Genomic DNA, 27542 nt, shown 5'->3' on the forward strand with positions numbered 1-27542 from the left:
AAATCCATGTTTATAAGAACTTTGCCATGTTCCAACAGGGCAGAATACTAATGAGAATGATAAAATGGGTGCTGATATTATGCAATTGATTACACCGAACACTAAGTACAATGTGCACAGGAGCGCAAAGGAATTATAACGCAACGCACATAGTTACACGGATATGCATCGGAGGACCAAGAATAGTGATGCTGGTGATGAAAATGTTCAATGAATATGACGAGAGGACACACCCTGCGATGTGCAATTTATCCTAGTTCTTTTTTTTTCTTTTTTTTTTGTCTTTTTGTGTACGGAAGCGAGTCGCTTCCAGCAGACCCGCTTCCAGCAGCGGGCCTGTTCGAACCAACTGGCCCAAACTGGCACATTAATGATGTTGGAAGCGCGCCTTGGGCCTGGATTTATTGGAAGCACCGCTGCCAGCCGCGGGTCGGTCGGAAGACCTCCGCGGATCGGATCTGGCCCACGGGCCGGGGTTTGGAGACCCGCGCTGTAGGGAATACAGAGCGAACTTTTTTTTTTGTTTTTTCACCCCCGTCGATGCCCGCGGAAGCCCTATCTGATGTTCCAGCCCTCGTTTCACATTTACTTTTAAGGCCGGCCGACGGCGCGGGTAACCCCCAGCTGTAACGACTGTCTGCGCCGCAGGCTCCCAGATGGCGCTGCGAGTACCGGTTTCACTGTCGGGGCAGCAGTCGTCTTGTCGCCGGTGTTCGAAGGCCGGCTTCCTTCCGCCAGGGGCGCTGTGGCGGAGCGCGACTGGCGAGCCTCGTGCTCCTCGCGCAGCAGTAGAATCGAATGGGTGGTCGGCCTTGACAGCATGTCGGAACGGCCCGCCGATAAAGGCGGTGGAATACGCATGCGCCGCACGCTCAGCTTCGCCAGTGCCCAACAAGTGAAGGAGTACGAAGAGAAGGAGCGACGACGGGCCCCCGACTCGCCGTGAGTAGTCGCCGGCACGAGCGGACGCGATCGTGTGCGGGGGCGGCGAGGCACTCCGTTGCGCGACGTGAGCCGTCGAAGAGCGCCGAAGGACAGCTGAAGTGATCGAGCAGCGCGTCGGAGTCACCGGGCGCGAAGGGCGGGGACCACTGACGGCACTGACGTTGTTTGCTTCCGCCGACTCCTTGCCGGTGAACGTCTCGCGCCTGCGTTGCTTGTCGTGGCCTGGGAGGCGTCGGAGATTGCACTACGGCACTGAGCGCATAAACTTCTTTAGTATCGAATTGTTTTGCCATGTTTTCGGTCAACTATACGTAGCCCTTTCCTAAAGTCGAATTACAGTATTTCGTAGTTTATAATGTTTCTTCTGGTCGCACGTACACTAACCTCGTTGATGCGACGTTTTATGCCGGGATAAATGACTTTATTTCTATTTTTTGCAAACTGCGGAACAATAGATGGTCCAGACAGGAAGGTTAAAAAGACAGACCCGTAGAAAGCCACAAATGAGTCCACAATTATTAACGGATCACTGAAATAATACGCAGTCAGAGTCGTAAAAGCATGTGACATATGCAGCGTCAGTGCACGAAGTAGTAATGCTCCAAAAATAGAAAACACAATAAGAAAAAAACGTTTGATGTAATATTTTTGCTGGCATGTTAATGATTGCCCAATGGATATTTGACAATAATATAAAAAAATCGCTTCTGCTTGTTGATTCCGCGAGTGCGTGCTGTCATAACCGTCTCCTACCCAGATGAGGGCAAGAACACCATTGTGCAGCACCACCCGTAAAAAAATGGTCTATGGTCGTCTATGGAAAATTATATGGCAAACTATCACCCCCTATGACCCTTTGTGGTCGGCTGTAGAATTCCATTAATACAGCTACAGCCAGCTATGGAAAAATCTATGGTCCTGTCTCTAAAGACAGGGGAGTAACAAATGTTCTTTACCCACCTCTAGAAAATTCTATGACCCCGAGAGTAAAGACCGGGAACCAATAAATTGTCTTTACCCGTCTATAGAAAATCACTACCGGCACTTACTTTTTATAGGAAATACACTCCAGGTTAGAAAATTAGAGCAATACTAAATTTCTGTAATACCGGTTGAAAAGCACGAGCCAAGATATGTTCACTGTTGCTGCAACGAGTCGTGAAAACCAGTAATATTCTTTGTCTGAAAAATCAATTGAAATGCGTGTGCAACAATTAAAATTACTTATTACCCCCCATGGTGAAAATAGATTACACTGGCACCGAAGACTGCAATCAAGCAATAGCTAGATTGCAATCTTCAGCGCCAACGTACTTTATTTCATGACTGCATTGTCAACATGATTCATCAAACTTATTAAAAATATAATTATTAACTTTTAGTTAATTATCCTAGTGATGTACATTTGCTTTTTTCATGGTATTTAATTAAGAGATAGGGGCTATTCCAAGAGACAATTCAAATAATGTATTAAGTACTAGTAATGTTTGCTCCGCCTCTCCGTGCTTATGCGACAAATGACGCCAGTCACCGGCCAAGGCGGATTCAAAAATAAGACTGCCATATATAGAGGTAGTGCGAACTTAGCATACGTATAGGGGTGTGCGGGGTGCGGTGTCGCTGCGTTGTTGCTGTTATGAGGAGGAGTGTTCTGCGTGTGTTCTGTGTATTCTGCGTGTTCAGTGACGCATATGTATGTGTATCTATTATGTAGCGTTCAAAAAGTCGGGGGAACTTGAAAAACAAGTTTTTTTTTATTGTGTGCGGGCTAAAGAGAGCCGTAGGAAAACCCATACAGTCTTCTTTAGCAAACCATATAAATCGCTAAAGACACCATAGGAAAAGCCGTAGGCACCTATAGCATGCTGCTGAGAGAGTCAGCTATTAGAAAAGCTAAACAGCGTTATGGCTGGACAGTGATAGGGCCATAGGCAAAGCTAAAGAGGCCTATAAAGACGACTATTAAAATGATAAAGACGGTTATAGAAAATTCTTTAGCTGATTGGGCCAAATAGCTAAAGCCGACCATACAAAGAATTTTCTTTAGCCGACCATAGGACACTTTTGTATGGGCACGTGTTCGGTGAAACGAGTCACTTTAACTTGGATATTCTGCAGGATACCGAGCCACATAAGCATTTCCAGGAACGCCGGAGACAGATAACATTGCTCTCAATCAGTGAATCAAAACATATTCTGGGCACCAAGTCGGGGGGATCGGTGACCGAGTGGGCTAATACCTCTCAGCTCGGAGAGGGGAGCGACAGCTTGTGCTGCAGAACCTCCTGGGTTCGATCCCCAACTTCTGCACGATTCGATCCGTTGAATCAATTTTTAACGAGTGTTATTTTCGAATCATGCCAGATGGACTGGGATATGCAAATCAAGACCAAATGTTATGCTGTCATGCCCCTCTTTGGGGGTATGGGACCATTCCTGCCCATCGACATCGTCGTTATAACAATCTTTCGCGCTGCTTAAAATTTATCCAGCTTCGATTAAATCGTTTGCATTTACGCTTTAGCGAGCATGTTAATTAGTGTCAAATTGCGGCAGAGTCATGACGGCCTCGCAATTTTTTGAGCTCGAGAGATGTTTGGAATATCAACGCCGGTCATATCTTTTGGTAGGTTTCAGGGATTGTCGTCAATCTCCAACATAATTGCTTTCTTGACAATTTTCCTTTGGTACCTTTTGATTGTATGTTAAGGGTTTCTATTGAAAGATGGGTTTTGACACCAGATCGGTGGCACAAGCCTTCATAGAAGACTGCGTTTTTGCACACCATAGACATGTACGTCCTCTCGGGTTGAGCGTGACAATTTGACGATGCCCTGCGTTATCGCGACGTGATGCTCAAGGACAGCGATTCCGTACGAGGTGATGTGAAGCGCGAAGTATGTCACGTACTTCAGAGTCGTGAAGAGCGCGTGTTCGTATGTGGGGAAGGGAGGTCATTGAACTCGAACAGATCATACGGTACTTTTCCCGCCGCAAGCGTTCGGATCCAGTTGCCCGTGGGATACTCGAGAACGGTTGAACTAATCCTGTGCGCCTGTTCACCTCTTGGACGGCTCTCGAAGTCTGCTCTCTTGGCTCCGGAGCCACGTATCTTCTCAATAATCTCGCCGGCAATCAGCTGCCCTTATCGCTAGCGAGCTGGTCGCCTCGTAGGAACCTCGTCGTGGGATATCTGCGCCCTAAAATTGGAGCGTACGATAATCTTTCTTCTGATTATTTATCTTGTCTGTGAAGTAAGGCATGTTGAGATATTACTTTAAAATTGGTATTTAACGTATCTATAGTTTCGATAACGACTCTGGTACTCGCAGCAAGTTGCGACAGTAGAGGAAAGACTTAAAAATTAAGGCGTGGCACCAACTAGCATGGTTTGTTATTATTATTACCTCACAGATTCGCCGCTGTTGATGTGGGCTTTTAGATTTATTTAGAAACAACCGTAAAATTCACGAGGAGGGCGTGTTGTCATTTCCGGCATGCGTCAGGCGATATGGTAGGAAGAAGTCAGGGGCGCTGTGCAAAGGGCGACCGCCTCAGTAAAAGGGTCAAGAGAGGCGTGCCAATAGAATGCCGAGAAAACTCCGTTTCATCGCCTCGCCAAGCATACGAGCTCGCGGGTAGTACAGTTCTCCCATTCGGACGCGCGTTTTCGAAATTTTATGCTATTTGAGCTCGCCTGCTATTTGAACGAGGACATTTCTTAATGTTCAATAGCCCCTTCGTGTATTACGAAGCGTTTTGTTTGAACATTTTCAAACGCTTTGTACCAAGATCAATAACATTTCAGTAGCGCATGGCTACATGTTACATGCCACCCTGAGTCGGAAAGAACGGGGAAAAATTAACCGATGGAGGATACCACCTCCCAAGCCAGCGCGTACCGTGGCGTTTGTCATGCATGCTTGGATTTCCCGTGACCAGTACGCCCCACGCACAATCACACGCGTGCGTTCTTATTGACAGGACATGTGGCTGACTTTCGCCGCTGGTTGATTCCCTGTTGTTTGATTAGAGCGCGTTACAATAACAAAAAGTAAGAAAAAAAAAGTCAGCGGCTTCGATATATCTACGAGCAGTGTTATTACTGTGAGCACCAAACCGATTACCGATTTGCATGATTTCCGATTAATTTTAAGTTTAGACGAAAGAACTCCAACCAAAATTTAAAAAAAAAAAGTTCAGCCCGACGTTTCAAAACCTGCTCGGTTTATTCATTAGGGGCGACTAAATCGCCGAGGAGCAGCAGCAGTTTTCATCTTCTTCTTAGTTGCGAGCAGGCTTTGAAACGTTTCAAAACCGACGTTTCAAAACCGCGCAGATTTTGAAACGTCGGGCTTAATCGTTTTTTGGGGATATTGGTTGGAGCTCTTCCATCTAAACCTCATCTTTTCCCAACCAGACAGATTTCTGTCGAGCATGTTCTCATTCAAGTCTTTCCGAACAATTTGTATCCCAAAATTTTCCAGCGTGCAAAAAGCGGTTTGAGTAATCTGGAGACTTCCGGGCAATGACGACCACCTGCAGTACGCTAGCGGCACCGAAAACACATGTCGCGTTTGACGGAGATAGTAGGAAGTGTGGCGGTCTGCATTAAAAAAAAAAAGGCATGACAATTGTTGGTGGCAAATGGTTTCCTGATAAATGTATACAGTCATGTCTATTACAGACACCCCCCTTCCCCCCTAAACGTCCATAATGTGAGTTTTTCCATAACAAGACAAGAAATTAGTGCATTTACCCAGTTTTTTCCTTAAAATTTTGTCCATATAGCGGAGTTTTCATATTTGTAGGGTTTATATTAACCAGCGCAATCTAGCGTAAACCAGAAAGATGTTCTCAACTATACGTTAAACACAGCTGTGGGAATTCTTTCAAGGTACCTTATCTTTCTAGGTGACAGGGGCATTAAGGAAAGTACTGCATCGCAATCGCAACTAAACGCTTTTGCTTTTCAAATGAAATTGTGAACTTTTGCTACATAGTGTAGTTCTTCGCTGACGTATCTAATTAAGTGTTGTGAACAGCTTTGCTTAACCTTAAACAGATCGTTTTGAAGTCGACTTCGACAATCATGTCTAAATTGTACCTAAAAAACAGCTATTTTGTGTTTGTATTATTTTACTGTTATTACAATGTCGTCCAAGGTACATTTCGGTGAACCTTTCACGAGAATTTTGGTGTTTCCCCTGCCGAAAGTTATGAACGTTTGTGTCGTAATTAATTGTAAGTTACACCCTGTCCACAAAACACGGTGCACACACGGACGAATGCAAGACTTCCTGTATGTAACACTGGGCGTTTGTATTTTAGTCGAAAGCTTCAAATATTGAATCTGAAACATCGGCGGTCTTTCCATTATCAGTTTCTTTGAAACGGGCAACACATGTTCGTTTTTGCGGACCTGGATAATGCATGTTCATGTACTTGTTCATTGTGCAGAAACGTATGTATGTATGTATGTATATATGTATGTATGTATGTATGTATGTTGTAAAATACTTCAAGTGATGCTTAGTTGTGCTCACACTAGGAAGCACGATCTTCATGGGCACGCGCATAGTTGCATTATGGTAGAAAATCTAGGTGAAATGCAACTCACAAGTCTATTTTTTTTATATGTGCATTATTGTAGAAAATCTAGGTGAAATCTGCTTCTTTTAAACTGACGCCGATAACATTTTCTAAGTATTTACTTTTTAGAGTGGGTGGAAAGTATCTCAGGAACGTTTAAAGCTAGCACTTTTTTTATATTTCTAACCAACACTGACGTGAGCATTGAAAATTTCAATTTTAATTCCTCGATTTCTTTGTGAAGGCGCCAAAATGTGCCTTTTACGTTTAATGATCTATAAATTGGTTCCGTATCATGTCTTTAGGCAATAGTACGGGAAATAGTCCTGACAATAGGTCGTTACCTTATTGTTTTATCGTATTTGCTTGTAGTACGAAAACAGGGCACAAATGTATGTCGAAGTGTGTACACATAAAATCATTTTAGACTAAATGTGTAAACAGTAAAGCAATTAAAAAGTAAAATTTACAATAGGGACGCTGCCGTTAATGCATTTTTGTATATGACCGGAGGTTCCGGTTGAACGGTAGCCATCTTGAATGGCTACAAAACATTTTTAATTCGTTAAAAAATGTAAACATATATACCCAAAAGTAGGTTTGCTTACAAATTAGTACCACTGTTTTTAGGGATTCAAGTGCAAGCTATTATAGCCATAGGTTAATTGTTTAATTTGTTAATTAAATTGTTTTGTTATAGGCCTGGTCGTGTAAATCTTGTGCATAATTTTTTATTTTCTGGGTCGTTTTTAGGCTTTACTTCAGCTTAGTAATTTGCATCATCCGTACAAACTCTGCGAGGCAGTGTTGCCTGATGATCGAATGTTATTCTCCGCAGTTTCTTGACCCTCGAAGTCAAAACACGATGCCGATCGGTCGGCGTCTCTAAACTGCATTGTTGCAAGATTTCTATTTCGTTGATATATTTCGCTCCCAAAGATGAGAGTTAAACTCTTCGCAACAAATAATAATGGTTTGGCGTGCTTCCTTGGGGGAAAATACAAATCAAACTTGTTCAACGTTTCTTGGCCGTGTCCTCAAATTATTTGGATATTGTCACTTCAAATAAATAAAGTGTTCATACGGGCAGTTCTGGACGAGCTAATTTCTAGATTGCAAGAGGTGTTACGTAAAAGCGTGTTTTGATTATCTGTGCATAGCGTGATTTCTTCAATTTCATTCAGTATCTGATGATACAACTTTCAAAAGTTAAATCAGCACCTCCGTTGAATGATCGAATGCAGAGTGATAGTCTTGCGGAAACCGTTATCATGTATTCTTCCTCCGGGATTCTTTTTGCAGCAAAATTTTAGATTGCTGACGCTTTTGGAAAATCTGTGTACCACTGAATGCATCAGTTATCAGAAGACAGTCAAACACCAGGGCTGGTGTTTGTCTGTCTTCTTTTGCTTTGTCCTTGCCTTTGCGCTGTTTTTCTTTAATAATGAACCAACTCTCCCAATCCTCTACGTCATGCGTTTTGCAACAAAACGTTGTTGTTGGAAACTACTGGCCTCCTTGACATTGTGTGGCTTACACCTCAAATAGTTTCTGAATATTTGAAAATAGATGTAACAACGGATGTCACTGATTCTCGAGAAACTAAATGGGAAACACAAGAGGCGAAACATACGTAAAAATTGGTCTTGGGCGTAGCTCTAGCGTCGCACACTACCTTTCGTGCGTTCCCAAAGCAGCGCCGAGAGGAGAACTAAACGCCGACACTCGGGAAGTTCCAGTCTCAGTTGTCCTCGAGCAACCCCCAAGCACCGCATGAGCGATAAAGACCGGATTGCACAAGGACTCCGGATTCAACGCGGAGATGAAAGGGAGCCTGATTTAGCAGGATAAGACGTTACATTGAAAACAAAAAGGAGGCTGCAACGAACACTAGTGATGAACGAAGAACGAGGAAAAAAACAAATCGATACAGAACAGAAACTCGCTTCCGGCGTGCCACACCAAGGCTCTCTGCTCAGAAAATAAACGGAATAGGTATGTGTACTTTAAGGATTTAAACGAATATCGCTATGATCCCTCTTGACTGGGTATTTATTGCCGCTCTTCGAGAACATGCTGCCTCCCTCTGCCACTTTCTTCGGAAAGGCGCTACTCAAACGAAATGTCATAAAAACTTACCTAGTAGTTTCTCTGTATTTTGCCACGAAACTTTACGTCTGAAAGGCGGCATGTCACAATCCACGCCACATGGAACGAGTCCTTACCGGTACAACTTTTGAATGCTAAAGTATGGTAAACCATTTTCACGAGTCTACAGGAGTCTGGTGCTGCTTACGTTCGCTAGCTGAATAGAGCTGCCCATGTCTAGCTCGAAACGTAGAAGCAAACTACGAGTTACTTGCTATAGAAGCCGAGATCGGTGGCTTAATTGCTGAAGGGAAAAAAAAAAAGAAAGACACGCGTCATAGATATGGTAAGTAGCGGTGTAGAAGCGTTGTGAGCGCTTCTACATTCTAGAGGAAATAGAAGTTACTCCGGCACGGGTTGGGGTAACTATGCCTCTAGTAGCGTTTCCTTTGGGACACTTGTAATGCTTCAACTTAGAACTTCTTGAGTAGTTACCCCGTTACTTGCTTATTTAGTTACCCGCGGGGAGGCATTTAACTGAAACCGGTGACGTCACTTTCCGCTTGCCGCGTGGCGGTCGGCGTGTCTCTTTCACCGCATCAGCATGCTGGTCTGGTTGCTTGCGAGTCACCTGTCGTCGTACGTGATGCGTAACTTTCTGCTAGTGATATGGACGCTCAGGCGTTGGTAGTTCTTAGTACGCCGAGAGCTCTGAATAGAATGCCTTATCTACTGAGAGAGTGGGACTGAAGCCTACGGTTTTGGCTTGTTCAGCACTCATAAATACACTGGCTTGCCGGCTCAGTGATAGACGTCAGGCTTACTGCTGCTGATGCTGGCATATATTTCATCCAAATCTTTGGCAAAACGATGACCTACCTATACAGCCGCGAAATTTTGTTATAATCAGCCTATGTATAATTGTTTGAGAACGTCGTCAATTAGGGGTGAGCAAGTCATGTTGCTTTTTTATATGACTTTGAAGATATTTTTATGTAATTATGAAATAAAACCAGTGTAGTGACACGCCATCATTCATTTTATTAACGTGACACCGAATTACAGATACACACTGAGAACACCATCACGTGCTTCAACCAAATCTATGTTTCTGGTCATGATGTCGGAAACAGTGCGATGAATTCATAAACAAATACGTCACTCTGTCATATTAAGTTGCCAATTAACAACAAAGTATTGTCCCACGGGAAAGATGTAGCTCCCCTTTCAAAACTCTCGCGACGTTATGCTTTCAAAGTGAGTGCTAACGACAGGAAATTTCACCGACGATCGGGGGTGGCAGCCACCAAATAGGTCTCCGTTGGGGCGTCACTGCCGGAGCCGTCGGGGAAGTCGGTCGGGCAGCCGATAGGCCGTTATCTCCACTGCAGCCGGGGCAGGGTTGGCAGACTCGGGCGCGGAGAGGAATCCCGGGCACGGCTTGTCCCAAACTATTTCGCCCTCAGGCCTCTCAAAGCTGAGATAAGCGAGCCTCGTGAGGCTATCGGCTTTCTAGGAACGAACTTTGTTGAGCACCGGGTGATAATCTATTTAGGTAGAAATCCCGTTATGTGCTATTAAGACTGTGGAACGAACGACGACGCGAGCGAATATCCCCGCACCCCTGGACCGGCTGTCCCGTCACGTGCCTCGCAGGCCCTCCTAAATATGTACGCGCAGACCTTCAGAAGTGCGTGGATGAGTGCAACGACCTTCACCGGACGAAATCTCACCAGCGCCTACGATGAGGACAGATCGTGGCTAGGCCTTGGCATCCTGGACGGCTCGGAACGAGAGATGCGACGACGGGAGCATCTGCGAGGCCATTCGCCGGCAGTACGTCAGCGAAGGCTGCACCGTCCAAACTTCATCGATGATCAGATACATACCGATACTCTGGCTGAGTCAGAGCGCGACTTGGTAGCATCCCGGCGGTCTCTAGGTGGAAATCTCAAAATATTCGTAAACTTCGCTGCTGCTACTGAACCTTCCAGAATAGACGACGTAACTACAAGAAACGTTGTAGGTGGCGGGATTCTGACCCTGCTCAACTTGCCCGGCAGTATGACGAAGCTGGGATAAGGGGTCGCAAACTGGCGATGTTTAGCAAGCTTGTTGAACCAAACAGAATAGCGGGAGACGCGCGTCTCGACTAAGCAACAAGCAAAACAACCGGCGTTTTTTTTTTTGTTTTTGTTTTTTTTCTTTTACGTTTTGGCGCAGCGTAAATGTTCATTTACTATAGGTCGAGGCTAGTTGGTGGTCGGTACACCCGGTACTGAAGGACGGCTGGCCGTGTTGCGGGAAACTCGCTTTCCGACTCACGCTGCTCTCCCAGTGAGCTCTCTCGATGTCAACGCGTTCTCCGCCTTACAGTGTGGGTGACGGTGGCTGGTTGCGTCTTCGAATGCGTCTCGTGTGGGCGACTGGAAGGCGTCGCTACATATCTCGCTCGCAGGAGGTGCATACTGACAGTCGTAAGGAACATACACCACAATTTTGTAAAAAGAAAGCAATATTCGCCAATAAACTAACTGTGTGTCGCTAGCATGAGCGTTCTCAAAAAGAACCAGTGTTTTAATTTTTTATTGGGCCCAATTGATTAATCGGAAAGTTTAATTAGCGAACGTTTTAAATGTTGTTTAAGAGTAACGGGCTTGAGTTGAGGCTAGTTGGTGCATAACTAAGAAGCAGAGTTAGAGATACTGCTGGGGGAAGACGGCGGGACGCAAGGCCCGGGCCGACTCGCCGCCTGCTGCGATCGGTCAGCGGCGAGGCGCCGACCAATCGGGGCAGGCGACGATGTCCCGGTCCCTTCGTCCCGCCGTCTTGCATACATCCTCTGGACTACTAGCTATGGGTGTAATGCTTCTTCTTCTTCTTGAGCCTCGACTATATGCTTCTTCTTTTCTTCTCGTTTTGAGAGCCCCATACAACTCCATACTATCCAAGGATGAAATCAAATTAAATTAAATGAGAGCTACATACTTTCCACATGCAATTGCAGATTGAAAAAAAAACGCACTTCAGCAGGACATGACACACCGCAAATACAGTTTTTCTTTTGTCCCAAGTTCTCTCAAGTTCAAGCTAGCCCTATCCTAGTTAGTTTAAGAACCGAGGTGCCAATTGGCAAGCTGTAGAGGGCCTTCAGAAACACCCGATTAATGCGTTTGAAACGTAGTGCGTTTCACGTGCTTCTTTTTCCCAGCCAAAAAAAAAAATCCTTCAATATATATATATATTTTTTTTTTTATGTGACAAAAGGTTTGTTTTAATTGCGGCGCCCGGGTGTGCTATCACTTGGTATTTTTGTTAGTTATTTTGCCGGCTTAACAAAATTTCTTTCGAGCATAACTTCGTAACGTCTATGTCCACGGAGGGCGGTGGACCCCGATCTGACCAGGGCATAACCGGCGCTGCGAGCCGATGAATTCGAAACGGCCCAGCATTCTTCGTCTTTCTGTGCATCCCTTTTAACTGCAAACTGACTTAGGACGAAATGACGTACCGGGTGTTTGAGGGAAAAGAGAACCTTTGCCACAAAATACGCGCTTCGATCCTTATTTTTAAAGGAACGCTAATTTAATATATATATATATATATATATATATATATATATATATATATATATATATATTGTTAAGTTCAAGGATGGGATACGCATGTCAATAAAAACGTGTCTCCTAAAAAGAAAAAAAAAAAAAGAAAAAAAAGGTTATTGCATCGCGAGGCATATTTCTAGCTGGGAGCGATTCTCATATTTTGGCAATGAGCCGAAATCAAAAGAATGTTCTCGAATCACCTCTAGAGACACTCAACTTCTGAAACAAATATTTTCTGAAATGCCTGGATTGTAAATAAATCTCACAGAGTGAACTTTCTAAAAAAAAAAAAATCCTTTACCACAATGTTTACGTGTTCAGCCGTATTTTCATCCTGACATATGTGTGTTCTATTCAGGAACTTCAAAAAATAAAACTTTCTTTTTTGTAGTTTAGAGCATCTTTGCCGTTGCGCGAGTGCAGAGTTATGTAAACTCGGTGCTGAAGACTCTACAAAGACTGTTACAACTGCGATTTATAAAATCAGATATGCGAATATGCTATAAATAATATTCTGCCAACAAATGTGAAATTAATTATTTATAATTCGTAATTCCTCTCCCACATCCATTACTCCTTCTTAGTCTGGGTAATATTACAGATACAAATTTAAACAAAATGCTTGTAACACAAAAGGAAATGTTGCGAACTATTTGTCATGTCTCATACTTCTCTTTAAAAGTTTAAATTTGATGCCTGTAAATGTACATCGTTTATGCGTGACCTATAAATCAGAACTATAAACAACTCTTCATGCCCTTAGTCAATTGGCGGCCCTCTTGCCACGAGTAGCAACAAGTCCTACTCGAAACACGGAAATTTTGGCGCTCCCTATTCGCAAAACCACCTACGGGGAACAAATGTTAAGATATGCACTTCCGCGGTCGTTTAATTTTCTTGTAGCTCACAGCATTGATCTTCCCACAACATCTGTGAAAAATATCTAAGCATTTCTCGTTGTTGTTTTTTTTTTTCAAATATGATTGCTTGAAGATTTTCACGAGCGTGTTGGAACAGATGTAACATAAGAAAGCACAAAAGGAACAGAAGGACGAAAACAGACATATTAAAGCCTAGCTTGTACATGTCTGTTTTCGTCCTTCTGTTCCTTTTGTGCTTTCTTACTGTTACATGATTGCTTACTTGTCATGTTTTATAACCTCAATTTTTGCTAAGTGGAATAATGCTGTGCTTGCATGGTTCTTATGTACTTTGTTTTTGTTATCCTCTTATATAGCCTCACCTTTTTTGTAATATTGGCCCGTTAATTGTCATCTCTGATTTCGTTAGTTTTTTTGTTTTTGTTTTTTTATTATTATTACTTGCCGTGCCACTGCTGCCATATGTAAGGACTCTGGGAGGGCCGAGGGCCAATCAAGCTGCAAGATACAGCTTTTTCCCTCAGTCTTTCTCTGTCATACGTGTTTTTGACGGAAAATAAGCCATATTATTCTTATTATTATAAAGCCCGTAAAATGTATGCGGACTTTATCGATTTCTGACATTGCCACTGCATATGGTGAATCATGCGCAACAACTCTAGGTACATGAACAGTACAGCGCACAAAAAGACGAGGACAGAGAAAATGAATATGCACGACGCAAAACCCCTGAGTCACACACAAGCTGACAGACAAGCGCTGGAGTTTCTCACCTGCGTGAAAAAGAGGCATCCTTCATTACAAGAACTCACATTCGAAAGTTGTTAAAAGAGGGATTGCGATTTGCATACTTGGGCCTGCGCTTACGAAGCCCTGCTTTCACACCGTCCGGGATAGTTTTAACACTCAAGTTGAGAGACTCCGTTCGTCGGTCTTCCCGTCACGTGTTTTGAACCAGGTGCTGGGGGCCTTTGTGCGTAAGATCAAAGGGAGTCAGCAAACCAAACCTAGAGATCACCTGAAGAAGTGGTGGTCGTTCCATATGTGCAGAAAACATCACATAATTTAAAAAGGTAGCCAAAAGGTACGATGTGACTGTAGCCTGAAGGGAGTTTGGAAGTGCTTAAACTATAATAAGCGGGCCCGTGCTGTTTTCTGCTCCCACTAAAATGGTGCAAAACTGCTCCAAGCTTCGCTCAATAGCGGAAGACCTTAAAAAAGCCAAGTGCCAGAAGCGCCACGGCCACCCCTATGTGTTGTGTTGAACTGGCGTTGTGTACAGAATCCCACTAACGTGTGGCAGAAGCTATGTGGGCCAAACAGGTCGGTGCCTGAATGACGGCCTTCTCGAGCATGATTGTTCACTCAAATCTACGGTGAGTGGTCATCTCCCCGTACATTCCAATACCTGCTCCTGCTCTCCAACCCTTCACGGCACGACAATATTGGACATTATCGCGACGAGACTACTCACGAAATTTTGGAAGCGCATTGCATTAATATTTTGGGGGACCGCTGCAATAGTCATCCATCAGTCACACTGCTTGAATCCGAAACCTTGTTTTTAGATGGACCTATGGGGCAAACGCATACTATAGGTGATGTTGAGCGGTGTGCGTCACGCTTTGCCACAGCGTGACTTTCCCTACGTTCTCTTCCTTTCGCGCTTATATAAATTCAGTTGCGACTCAGCACTCGTGTGTCGTGCATGTTTCTTTTCCCGGTCCTCTTTTTGTGCGCTGTACCCTTCACCATGTCATCATACCAACTCGCCCAGCTTACCCCACGACTTTATGCACTTGGTAGTCTCCCTACTCTTGTTCGATAGCTTACAATAATAGGAATTTATTATCATGAGTTAGCGGCTGGTAAATTAGTTTACGAACATTTAAGTGTTCAATGACCAATTTAAGCGTGTTTGCTTGTTTGTTTTTACGACAAAAAATTATGACGGCATCTCGGATGACCTATCATCGTCCCTGCATGAGTTCAGGAATGTTCGTTATGCATAAAAGGTAATAGTCTGTGGAACCTTTTCCAGTGAAAGCTTCCTGTTTTCGTTGGTCATCATGCACCGCCTAAAATTTTACCCGCGCAGAAAACATAAACTCTTGGTTAATATGGAGATGCACGCACAATTATCAACAGAAAACGTCGGCTATTTCTACGGTATCATAAAATACGCAACTATGACGCACGCGATGAGCTTGAACAGCTAGGCTCATCCTTCAATAAACAAATAAAAAAAGCCTAAACATTTTTTTTCTTAAAAGAAATTGGTAACTATAGCCTGAAGGGAGTTTGGAAGTGCTTAAACTATAATAAGCAGGACGCAGTTGGCATTCCCGACATTAGCGATGGCCAAAACTATTTACTGATGACGTTGATAAGGCTTTAGTTTCGCGGATAAATATATTTTTACGCAGGAGCCTCGGAGCCCGATTCCGAGGGTCCCACACATAAATTGCGGGACCACCGGGGAGAATTTCTGACAAGCCGCCATGTTTGTTGGGTAGTTGACGTCAGTGATTTCCTTACACCCCCCACTTTATTTTTCTGAAGGCACCCCCTTAATTCGCAATGAATCCTCTATTCTCAATGCCCCCCCCCCCCCCCCTCAACCCCCTACACCTTTAGACACCCCCACCCTAACTTCAATTCCTGGGGAAACCCCTGAGCGACGTCATTCGCCCAACGTGCGGCGTCCCCTTGCACGCACTCGCAGACTTGACTCTCGGCGTCTCGCGCTTCAGCTTCCTCGTTTACGTTCCGCGTTCTGAGCGCGTGGTCTCGAGACGATGACGTCCGCGACGTCGCTCCCTCGTCATAGAGCAGCGATGAGAACGATTGTTATCGAGAGACGTTGGAAGCTGGTCATTTTGCCTTCGACCCGCTGGCGACCAGCTGCAGCGACAACGAGGAGATCGTCATGGGCGAACTCGTCGTCGTCTGCGACGATCTCGCACGTGCATGCAGTGTGGAAGGTGAAATGGCAGAGGAGTGAGAGCGAGAGTAGCGTTGGGGGGAGCCGAGTAACGCGAGAGTGTGCGGTTGTCCTGTGGCCGGTTTGGCGAGGCGAGCCTGGTCGAGCATGGGGGCGACTTGAATGAGAGCTTCATAATTTAAACCCCGAGACAAGAAAAAAATAAAATCATGTCTTGAGCGGTATTTTATTTCTCCTTGTCTCAGGGTTACGATGTTCCCTGACCATGTAGCCTGCACCCCTTCGCTCCTAAGAATGAGAGAACGTTCAACTACATTTCACGATCGAATGGTTTAAGGACACCATGGTGTGACCTACTTGGCCAGTGTTGCCTCGCCACCAGACGAAAATTTTCAACATTCGTTAATTGATTATTCCAATCACTAGAGTTCCAAAATTGCGAAAATGTTTATATACTATGTAGTTTATGATCATTACATTTTAAGAATAATCTATCCTTTCAATTTTCGTGTCTTGACCAAATTAAGGAACACCTTTATGTCAACAATTCTAGAATATCCGTGTATGATATTAGACCCAAAATCTGATCTTTATACATCCTGGAACGTATCCACATCCACAACCGTGGTGCTCGTTTCGTTAGAGGCAATAGCAATTTTCATTTTGAAATTACTAACATTAAGAATCTTCTCGTACAGAAACCCATTTCCCAACTAGGGATATGCCTACACCAACATTTTTTTTATTTTTATTTCGCTATGTATAACAATCAAACCTACATCGATAAAAACACTTCAGTGGAATACCCCTATTTTGTTGCGTAACGGAACGATTCTGAAAAAGAAAAAAGTGCAAGAGTTGAATTGCCGTGCCGATGTTTTCCAGCTCTGTTTCATTGCGCTAGTATTCCTACCCACATGACAGGGAAACGCTGAAGGCGTCCGTCTGGGGACAAAGCAGTGGAAAAGCATCTCGAAAATATAGAGTATCTAACTTTATATATCCACTCATAGTTCGTCTCGTTTCCTTTACTGAAGTGAATGCGCTCTCCTTATACAAAACCTGGCGCCCCACGGCGTGTGGCCACGGGCACTAGGAAGTTCTATAGAATGTTCGTCTGCTAAGGAGCAGACGAGCTTCCCGACAACACTGGCGCTCGATATTTTTGACGACGACTTGGAGTTGGATCTGTTCGGAAAAAACAAGTTAGAAAACGTTATTTTGTGCGACTGTCTGCGCACTAAGAGAAGGCGCGTGTTGGCTGCAAGGCATGGGACGTTCGACCTGGCGTCGATGAACGAGGAGGACGGTGTACGGCAGCTCAGGTCCACAGAGGAGGATCTGCCCCATCTCCGATCGGCGCTGCTGACTGAGAGTATTGTAGAAGAGAAGACGGAGGTGCTTCGTAGCGTTAGCTTGGAATGTCACCTTTGGATGATTGGCGCTGCGCATCCCTGAGACGCTGAAAACTAACGGCTGGGTTCGGATGTCAAGGGACGAGGTCCTCGCGATCGGGCTGGGGAGGCTGGCCTACCCCAACCGCCTCGGCGCTCATGTTGCTCTCGCGGCCGCGTATAGTACACATAGCAGACGATCACGGTCGTACGCCTGCGAACCGATCGTCGCACCGTGTACGGTACGGCCACGAAAGAAAAAGAAAATCTTGTTGTCACTTTACTGCTTTGCCCTTTTTTTGATTTTCTCCCAATATTGAGAGGGCTCGTTTTATAGGATATATGTGATTAGCGTCAGTACACAAATTTGTATTTCATGCAACATTTTTTTTTTTTTTTTAAATAAGTTTCGAGAGTATTGATGCAAAAGATTGCTGCACACTCTGTTGTCACTATAGACAACCCTCATAGTCATAATTGAAGCTGTAGAAAGGTGGAATAAGTGCCCGAAATACACATCCCAATGTTCGAACAAAAATATTAAAAACTAAAAGTGAACACAAAGAAACAACATTTTGCAGGACAGCCGGATATGAACCCTCCATCTAATATCAGTTACACTGAAGATGATGTCTCTATTTTTTTTTGTATACGTACTATTCATTCAAATGCATTAGAAGTAGTTAATGAGGACAAGCATCTGAGTGTTACTATCACGTCCAACTTGAACTGGGCTATTCCTATTGAATAGATTATCACAAAAGCGTCAAATAAACTTCGGTCGCTACGTAGGAAAATGCGCCACTGTACTTCTGCGACAAAGCTGACGACCTATAAATCACTGATTCGTTTTTTTGCTGGAATACGCTGGACATCGTATGGGACCCACACTCACAAACTCTCATTGACCAATTGAAAGGCCTTACAGAACTCTCTTAGATTTATTTCTAACTCATACAGCAATGATTCGCACGTGACACCATTGTACACCGCCTCCGCAGTGTCTATGTTACCATGTCGAAGGAAAGTAAAGCGTTTGAAATGTTTGCATAACATAACTCATAATGAAGGTGGTATAAATTTTGATGATTATTTGCAGTACAATGTGAGTCGTGATACAAGACAGAAGCACGGGAATTTACTCCTTGAGTTCCGTGGTAGAAAGTATGCTTTTTTTTTTTCTTTATTTGTGTCTGCGGATACATGTTCCGCAGAGGGGGTTTAAGGCTAAAGGCGCAAAGTGCCTGACGAGGCCTTAACCCCCTCTTGGCATGCAGCGAGCAACAACATACATATGCAATACATCATACACATATAATACACCATACACATATAATACATAGTACATATATAATACATCATACATATTAAGTACAGATTCATTAAATTCATATGAGTTCAATAGCCAAATCTTAATACTGTCAAATATACAGTTTTTTTTAGTTTAGACATACTAAAACAGATAAGTATTAGATACATATACGTGGTAGATCCAAAAGTCTAGATCACGACAGTTTTACACGAGTCTAAACGAGATATACATTGTCAAACTGAAGTAGAAAAAACATGAAGCTACAAAAGAAAGAATTTTATCCTCTCTGTTTCCTCTTTCTGTAATGAGTGGAATGATTTGCACCCAGTTGTGCGGGCGGTTGCTTCTACCGATTTATAAGCGAGTGTGGTTGATGAACTTTTTCCTCTTACCAATGACTAAGATAGTTGTTAATAGTTGTAGTTGTGTTTATTCGACTCATTGATCGTTCCTTGTGTTGTCTTATCATGTATTGGCTCTCAAAAGTTGGCCGGCGGTATTCTGAAATAATGATAATAATAATATTCGCTTTCCTTCAAGTCCGAAACTAGCGCTTTGACGAGCTCAGAGCTACTGCGTAGTAGAGAGAAAGAGGAGACTTGGCCGAAGAGGAAATTTTAACGAGAGAGTCACTACTACGTGCCAAGCGTCTAGCGTTTACTAACCGTTAAATTATTTGTCAAGAGGAAGTTCTATTGCGTTATGTTCTGAACTTTATTCCTTGTTTGCTGACTCCAACTTTATAGACTCGATGTCACCTATAGCGCTCCTGGTGGGCACTACCACGAGTTACTTTGTTCCTGTAAAAGGCCTCAGCACGCTGCCTCCGACAGCAAAATAGAAATTTTGGTAACAAAACGAGACTGTCAATTTCGGTCATTGGTCGTGCATCAGAGTTGGTACCGGATTGCCGATCGTACCGTATCGGTACGATTGGCCCTCCGGTATTAACCCCGGTGCAAAAACGGTTTCCCAAAACTCTCTAATATAAGATCAACGTAAAAGGCCCCTGAAAAGAAAAACATATATATATATATATATATATATATATATATATATATATATATATATATATATATATATATTTTTAATAATCTGGTTGGGACACGCGTGTCAAAAAATAAATTTTATGCCAAAAAAAATTTTTAGAGGAATATTGTCGGCGCAAGACGCGATTTAGTCGGCAGTCACCTTTTTTCCACTTGTTTCCTCTCTCGGCATGTACGGCGCGTGGAGGAGAGGTCATAGAGTTATTATAATGTACGCTAGAGGTTCAACTGGCGCTAGTGTCTATGCGACTTCCGTGACGCAAATTGAAGCAGACAGCAACCAGTCTAGTTTTGCGGTGCTCCTGTGCATTCCTATGGGAAAACGCGCGTGCATTTTGTCTCTTCGCCGCAAAATAACACGGAACACTTTGGTTGTTTGGGTCGTACCGAATAGTATGTACCTTGATTAACACTGTAAAAGTGTAATTGCTTTAGTTAGCGCGTTTTTCTTCACCAGTGACCGATGTTTAACTTCGCTACATTTCAGTCCCAAACGTGTGTTCCGCAGCAGGTGTGTAAAAACAAGCGACGATTCGAAGCAAAATTACAATCGAAAGGAATGTAGAGTGTGTTCAAGGCTCGCCAGCAATCCGGTGACGCTTATATATTGATAATATGACAGTCCTGTCACTATATAAAAATGACCCCGTCGTGCATGAGCGGATAAAAACATTCAAAACGTAGAGAATAAAGTTCGTGGGCTATAAAAGTTGTCTCTTCGTATTGCTTTCTCTGCTAGGCAGCTTTTATCGGGCACTTGTTCTCAAAGATTTCGAGCGTGCGAGTGATATTTTGAACGTAGAACAAGCAGCTTCGCTCAGAGCAGAAAGAAGAAAACGGTACTTACTTATTTAAAATAGGAATAGATTACGTGGCCTTCAATTAATTTTGATCGTATATGCACGTGTAGTTACTGATCCGGTGTTACTGCGTAGTTCTTGCAGTCTTTCTTAATCTCCAGATCCCTTCGTTTGATCTCCAGATCCCCCACGCTGAAAAGCGCCGACGTCGTGTTCGCGCTAACAGTGTCCGACAGTGCCCATAAATAAACGTACGAAGCTGTTTTAGCACCGTCTTTAATGCGATGAATTTAAAAGAAAAACACCGTAACTGACCGATTATTTCGTCGGCCTGACTGAGAAATGTTCCAAGCTACCTTGTACGTACGAATTATTCGGGATATTTGCTCTTATGATCGAGCGGAGAGAGAAAATGCACTCACTTTTCCCCATAGAAATGCATTACCGGAAGTCAATTTTTGACTGGTTGCTGTCTGCTTCAATTTGCGTCAGCACACTAGCGCCACTTGAACCTCTAGCGTACATTATAATAACTCTATGGGAGAGGTGGATCGGCTTCGCCTTCACGACCGAGATGGTCACTCCGGAATGACCCGTCACGTCATAGACTTTGCGGGGAGAATTTCAAATAAATCCCTCGCCGTTAATATTGCTGTAATGTTTCTTCTCGCGTAAAACTTATTCCTTGACACGCTTGTCCCAGAAAAGTGTCTAAAAAAACTTTTTTTTTTCTTTTCAGGGGTTCTTTAAGACGCACGATGGGCGCAATGGCAATTTATCGTCATCGTCATAGCGTCGAATAAGGAACACAGCTGTCGCTGTCTAAACGCGTCACGTCGTGTGATCGTCGCGCAATTTTACAGCGTTAGCAATAGTGGCCCGCTCCCCGGTTTTAGTTCTTATTTTTTTAAGTGTATACAGTGTTCATACTTTTATCATCTGTACTCACTTCATGTTACCCCAGCAATGCTTGAACTTGGGCTAGTTGGTTGGATTTTATGAAATACCCTCTTTTTAAGGGCGCCGCCATCTTGAGAATTGCAGCGCCGACGACGCCGTCTAGCGGCTTAAAGCTTGAAATATCCAGCTGGTTCTGGCAGCTCACCTATCTCGGTAGGCAGCGGTGTGGATATGGGGGGAACGTCACTGGGCTATGACTGTGCATGGTGCCTGGAGCGCGTCTTCGAGTGGTGCGTTCAGCGTCCTATGCTGCCCAAACATCAAACGTGGTCCCCAAGTGGCAACAAATGACGCCACAGAAGCCGGAGTGTCATGCTGTTGCATGTCGCTATCCTGGCGGTTGGCCCTAGAAATGCTAAAGAGAAGCTGCGAGTAGCAAGAGCGAATGCGAGTGTAGCTGTCGTCACGGCGTCCCAACTTCTGACTGCCGAAGCTTCCCTGGACTGCCATACCGGAGAGCGACCTGCAGCAGAACAGGGCGTCTGCCAAATACACCACGGCTGTTGGGACGCCGCCAGGATCGTGGCTAAGGACAGCATGACACATCTAGGACGTCATCAGGCGGAAATGGAGGGACCACTTTCATGGACGCGGTAAACCTACGAGTCGGAGACGCGTTCCAGGCGCCACCATACTATGGTGTGCTACAATAACTTGGCTGGAACATGGCCGGTTGAATCGAGCTGGCTAATGATAGGGCTAGAGTCACTGAATGTTCCCAGAGTACCGAAACTCCCAAGCTTCGTTCCAGAACCGAGTCGCGGCGCGCCAGTCGCGATCCCCAACATGGCTTCCCTGTGCGGTCGAAGCGAAGGGCATAGAGTGTAGCGTTGATGAAGTGAATCTAAGGGCACAAACGAGCTGGTTTAGACTAAACATGATATAAACCCCGGGACTGCAGCCAAAAAACTACACGAACACTAAAAGGACTCGAACACAGCTGTGTTCGAGTCCTTTTAGTGTTCGTGCCGTTTGTTGTCTGCAGTCTCGGGGTTTATGTCATGTTCAGTGTAGCGCTCGTTCTCGTGTGAACTCTTTAATCCTCGTTCCTGGCCTGTGGCGACACTGGTTTGTTTTTATTAAAGTTCTTTCCTTCGTTCCGAGCCTTGCGTGACTTGCTCTTCGCTGTGTTCATCTCTCTCTCTCTCTTGCCTCGAAACATATCGAACTCGAGTGTTGGGCTTAGCTCCTGGGGCGTAGAGTTTGAAACGCAGCACCAACGCAACCGGAGCGACCAAGCGAACCGGAAATTTTGCTTGGCGAACCAGATTAGCGTCTACCTGACATAAAGCGATATAGAAAAAATCGACGCACTTTCCGTTTGCTCCTAGCTCATCGAGCGTACCCGTACGTACCCGGCGTAACAATGGCAACGCGGAAACATTTTATATACGCTTTTTGTTGTTTTGGGCCGATCCACAAAATGGCCGACTGATAACTTCCCCGCCGGGCTAAACCAGCCAATCAGAACTGAATTCTGCGGGATTGACTTCCGGTTAGTGGACTAAATGGCATTCGGTACCCTGGGAACATTCAGGCCGTGTTCCAAAATTTACTCGATCTTACTCCAGGGTGAAGGTTTTGTACCCTTGACGTTCTAAAACCTACTCGCGTCCAGCGTTTTTCAATCTGTGCTGTTACGTGATACGATGCGCCGGAGTAACTCGGATACATTCGGGTAAAATTTGGAACACAGCCTCAGTGACTGTAGATAAAGTCACGCGGAGGGCATCACGTGACTTTTTTTTATGCCCAGACATAAAAAAATTTAAACTATGCTTGCACCCACGTGGGATGCATGTGAACCTGTGACATGCGAGTTGGGTGGTTGGTTCTACAGGATGTGACCGTAGTATTACGCTCGCTTCCGCCCGGTAGGGTTTACGTAAGCGAAGAGAAGGCGAGGCTGGCGAGGCGGAGGCGGCGAGGCCCCGAAGAGCAGACGACGGACTGCGATAAGCTTGTCGCGATCCAGCGTGCGTCCGGAAAGTTTTTCCAAACAAAACTTCAGGAGAGGACGTGGTCCGCGATGTGCTAGCTTTGCGCTCCGGAGAACCGCGTCCTCTCCGTCAGGCGTGAAAGCGAGACCGGCGAGACGACCCTGATGGGCGACGATGAACCACCACTGTGTGCGGTTTGAGTAAACGAAAGTGCGTGGCGTTGCCGAAACCAGGATACAACTTTGCAGTGTGAACGGCGACAGAAACCTTCCGCGCGGAGTTTCGTTCACCAGCTTGCCCCTGTTGGATTACGTCCCGGACTTCGCGCTAACGTGAGCTTCTATAAGCGGTTGCCTTAGATTTACGAGAATCACCGAGCTGATCAGACAATGGATTTCGGCCGTTTGTTGCAACAGTGACTGGACTTCATCGAAGTCGAGTGGAGTTTTGTTTGCTTCAAATTTGATGACTTCGACAGTTGTACCAGGTACCCCTGCCAAGTGAAATTGGGGTGGTCTAACGTTGGTCACGATAGATATTAATAAAAGACTATAGTCAAACTCAACGGAATGGTTGAATATGGTTCGGGATACATAGTAAAAACATTTTCAAACGTATTGTGAGGTTGTGTTAGCACTCCACAAAACTTTTGACGCCAGCTTGCACAAGTTTCGGTGTTGGAATTTGTATCTAAATTTCTATCCATGCAAAACACAGTTCTCAAGCGGAACGAAGTCACACAGGTTGTTAGAACGCTAGCATCTACTTGCACGGTGGTAACGGAGTGTAAAAATAACATTAGTGTTCGAGTGTATCGTTGTTTCGCGACCAAATAAAAGGCAGCAGGCGCAGTCAGCTGTCGCGATTATGAGCAACCACGGTAGAACCTGGTCCCACCCAGTTCGTATACGCAACCATGTACCATCTTATGGTAACGTGTGGTTCATATTTGAAAAGAGGATTGGCGAGGAGGATGAGAAGGTGGCGTGGCGAACGACACGGGAGGCTGGCTTGGGAAAGCTACGGGGCTGCCGTCATGCCTCTCCAGTGGATAGGGCCATTAGCTTGCCTTCTCAAAAGAACGAGGACGAACACGGTGGGGTGTTGTTATTGAGTTCCTACAACTAAGGTATATATATGAGCAGTTTAATGTAGCCCATGCAGGTAAGCTCTCGGCATTTCATGGCTGCATCTTGAGTGGTGGCACGTAGACGTCTTCGTGCCCTCCACATGCCATGAAACGATAACATACCTTACAGTGATAACCTAATCGGAGCACCTGCACCGGGTTGGAATTGGTCCTCTAGCCGTAGAGGAACTAGTCGTGAGCATAAACGTGACGATAAGTTTGATACAAAGCCCTCGCAATCCACGCTCGCCATCGACTTATTTCATGAATAAGGATCCTTGGGGAACATGCGAGGCTCAATAACATTGCAGCCACACTCGCGCTCCAGCTTCTTGTGGCACACTTTCCGCGATTTCTATTAAGCCTATTAAATTATTTGTGCGCCCGACGACGACCCAGTGACAGCCAGACAACCGTAGATTTTCGGATATTGTAACACGGCAAAAAGAATCATTCGGAACTACCTCACGCACGGCGTCCGTTTCTAAGCCTTTTTACCCATACCCTCGGCGGTTGCATACTCTGTGTCGGCGGGCAATCCAAAATTGTACCAGGTCGAGAGCACGCCAGTTGCGCGCTCGTATGAGGTTATGCAAAAAAAGTGTGTACTGCGCCGCGAAGTTACGCTGGACACGTAAACTATAAGACGATTGATAAAGAAAAAAGACGTACATGTGAAATCGCAGACTAATTCAACTGTTTGTTTTTTGGTTTCTTCAGCTTCCTCTTTTAAACGCTTGTTTTGAAGGATGAAAATTGCCTGATAATTCTTGGAGTTGAAGACTAGATGATTAATGCCATCGCGGACAATAGCAGACACAGGTGTCTTCGGAAACAAAGAAATTCTGGAGTTCCGGATGACGAATATGTACCTGAGAAATCATGGAAATCACCGGGACGATTAATGTATTTTCCGAGATTTGTACACATTTGATATAGATGGTGTGTGTCTATGCTGCTGCTAAAATAGAGGTCATATGTGCCCTGGAATGCTGCGGGATCTTTTTAAGCAGTTTTATTTCTCTTTGGTTCAGAACTATTGAGGGTTCACTGATGCACATGCCATACCTTCCTAAAGCCATGTGATTTAGAATATGATAATAAAAATATCAGAATATTCAAGCACGAAATCAAAAACGACATTTATTCCCTCATCGACTTGGCACTGGGGCTGCTAATAACATGGGAGCACACTAACCGAGGAACAAAGTAAATGGCTCGTGCCGCGTGCGCGAGATACGTCAAATTCTAGGACTGCCTCCACTGCTGGATAAACTGATAGCGTCAGAGGTACACATAGATGCGGCACACAAAAAGGTTGATGTTCTTGGGTCGAGTAAACCTCGCGTGCCTCGGAGTACAAAGTGAAGACCGGAAGCACCGACCGGGCGGTTCTACTTGGCTCGTCTCTTCCACGAGACAAGTCTCCGAGCGTGTATCTTGATGTATGCCCGGGACGAGTCTTGGGGCGCGCCTCAAAAGCAGTCACCGCCCTCCAGCCTAGCTCCAGTGGCGGCTACTGCCGCTCGGCCTCAGCCGTACTGGGACCCAGGGCTTCCCCAGGTCGAGTCGCTGTTCCACCTTACAGACGTCATTAGCTGGGGGGGCGTAACCATCATAACGTCGCTAAGGATATTTCTCCAGCAGCAAACGGCAAGGCGTTCAACATGCAGTGTACAGCACGTCACCTACGACTGCGATAAGCAAACAACCGAAGTCTCCGAACGTTCCCGCTGAGGACCTGGGCAGTCGACGTCCATCGCACTTTCTGCGTCCGATGCCTCAACCTGCCGGAGAGCCTGCCAGTGTCATCGACGAACTTCTGGTCCTCGAGCTTCTCCCTGCAGCTGCCGCCAAACATCCGCCAGGAACTTCGCGTTAAGTCACTGCGTCCTGACCATTGAGGACCATTCACCGCAATCCAGGGAAAGACGGTCACACTTCTGCGTCGCATGACTGGCAAAAGCCAAGCAGTCGCTTTCAACGGCTCAATCCTGCCGATCTGAGAGCTACCCCTGTGATGGACAAACTAACGTTTGTTAAAACTACATGACTGCGTCCCTCGGTCACTACTATACACTACATCCCTCGATTTCGGCGGGGCCGAGTCATCGGTTTATGTGAACGAACACTTAACAGGCTTGAACAAGAAACTGCTGCGTACGGCTATCGCCCAGAAAAGATGGGTGGGTGCAAGTCTGTGTGGTGCTCTTGCAGCAAAACATTTTTGCGTAAAGATGAGAATTCTGACGTACTTAAGATTACTTGCCTGGCTGATGTTGAAAAAATTATGAGTTAGCGTTGAATACTTTGAGGCACGTAGCCAGGGGGGCGGCCCATGGGGCCCTGGCCTCACCCTCCCCCCTCCCCCCCCCCCCCCCCCCCCCGAAATCTTCCATTTTTCTGGGACCCGCCTCTCCCCCCTCCCCCACATACAGCAGTTTGTCATGCCCCCCCCCCCCCCCCCCCCCCCCCCCCCCCCGAAACAAAATCCTGGCTACGTGCCTGTGACTGCCATATTTTGTATAACTTCACATTTCGAGATGGCGATGCATGATTGCTTTTACCACCCACATGAAGTGAACGCATTTTTTGGAAAAACTAAACAGAAATCTCTCAAATTCTTTTATTTTAACGTTCGGTCAGCGCGACCTAAAACCGAATACATTTTTCTACATTTTAAAACGTATTAAGTTTGAAGGTTTATTTTTCTGTGTGAGTGTGATTCCTGTGTACACTTTGTGAGTGATTTCTACTCTGCCGAAGGGCGCGCAGTACAAATTTTACACGAGTCAGCTTTCCCCTTGAAGCGATCGAGCTCTATTCCACGGGCCTTTAGACGAGGAAGTTTCTCACGGGGTGCCATGTTACGTTTCTCGCGGAGTATTGTATTCCTAGCCGTG

General features: G+C 45.1%; 1 protein-coding gene across 1 annotated transcript in view; it reads left to right on the forward strand.

The window, feature by feature from the left end:
• The first annotated feature begins 685 nt into the window (after window positions 1-685).
• The window catches only part of LOC8029092 (diacylglycerol O-acyltransferase 1), a 154413-nt gene continuing 127556 nt past the window's right edge, over window positions 686-27542 (forward strand). Inside the window, exon 1 of the mRNA XM_029978203.4 lies at window positions 686-942. Coding sequence (XP_029834063.2) covers window positions 821-942 — 122 coding nt within the window. The 5' untranslated portion in view covers window positions 686-820. The remainder of the gene's footprint in view (window positions 943-27542) is intronic.

This window comes from Ixodes scapularis, unplaced genomic scaffold (genome assembly GCF_016920785.2).
Source record: "Ixodes scapularis isolate PalLabHiFi unplaced genomic scaffold, ASM1692078v2 PGA_scaffold2__306_contigs__length_199485367, whole genome shotgun sequence".
Taxonomy (NCBI): Eukaryota; Metazoa; Arthropoda; class Arachnida; order Ixodida; family Ixodidae; genus Ixodes; species Ixodes scapularis.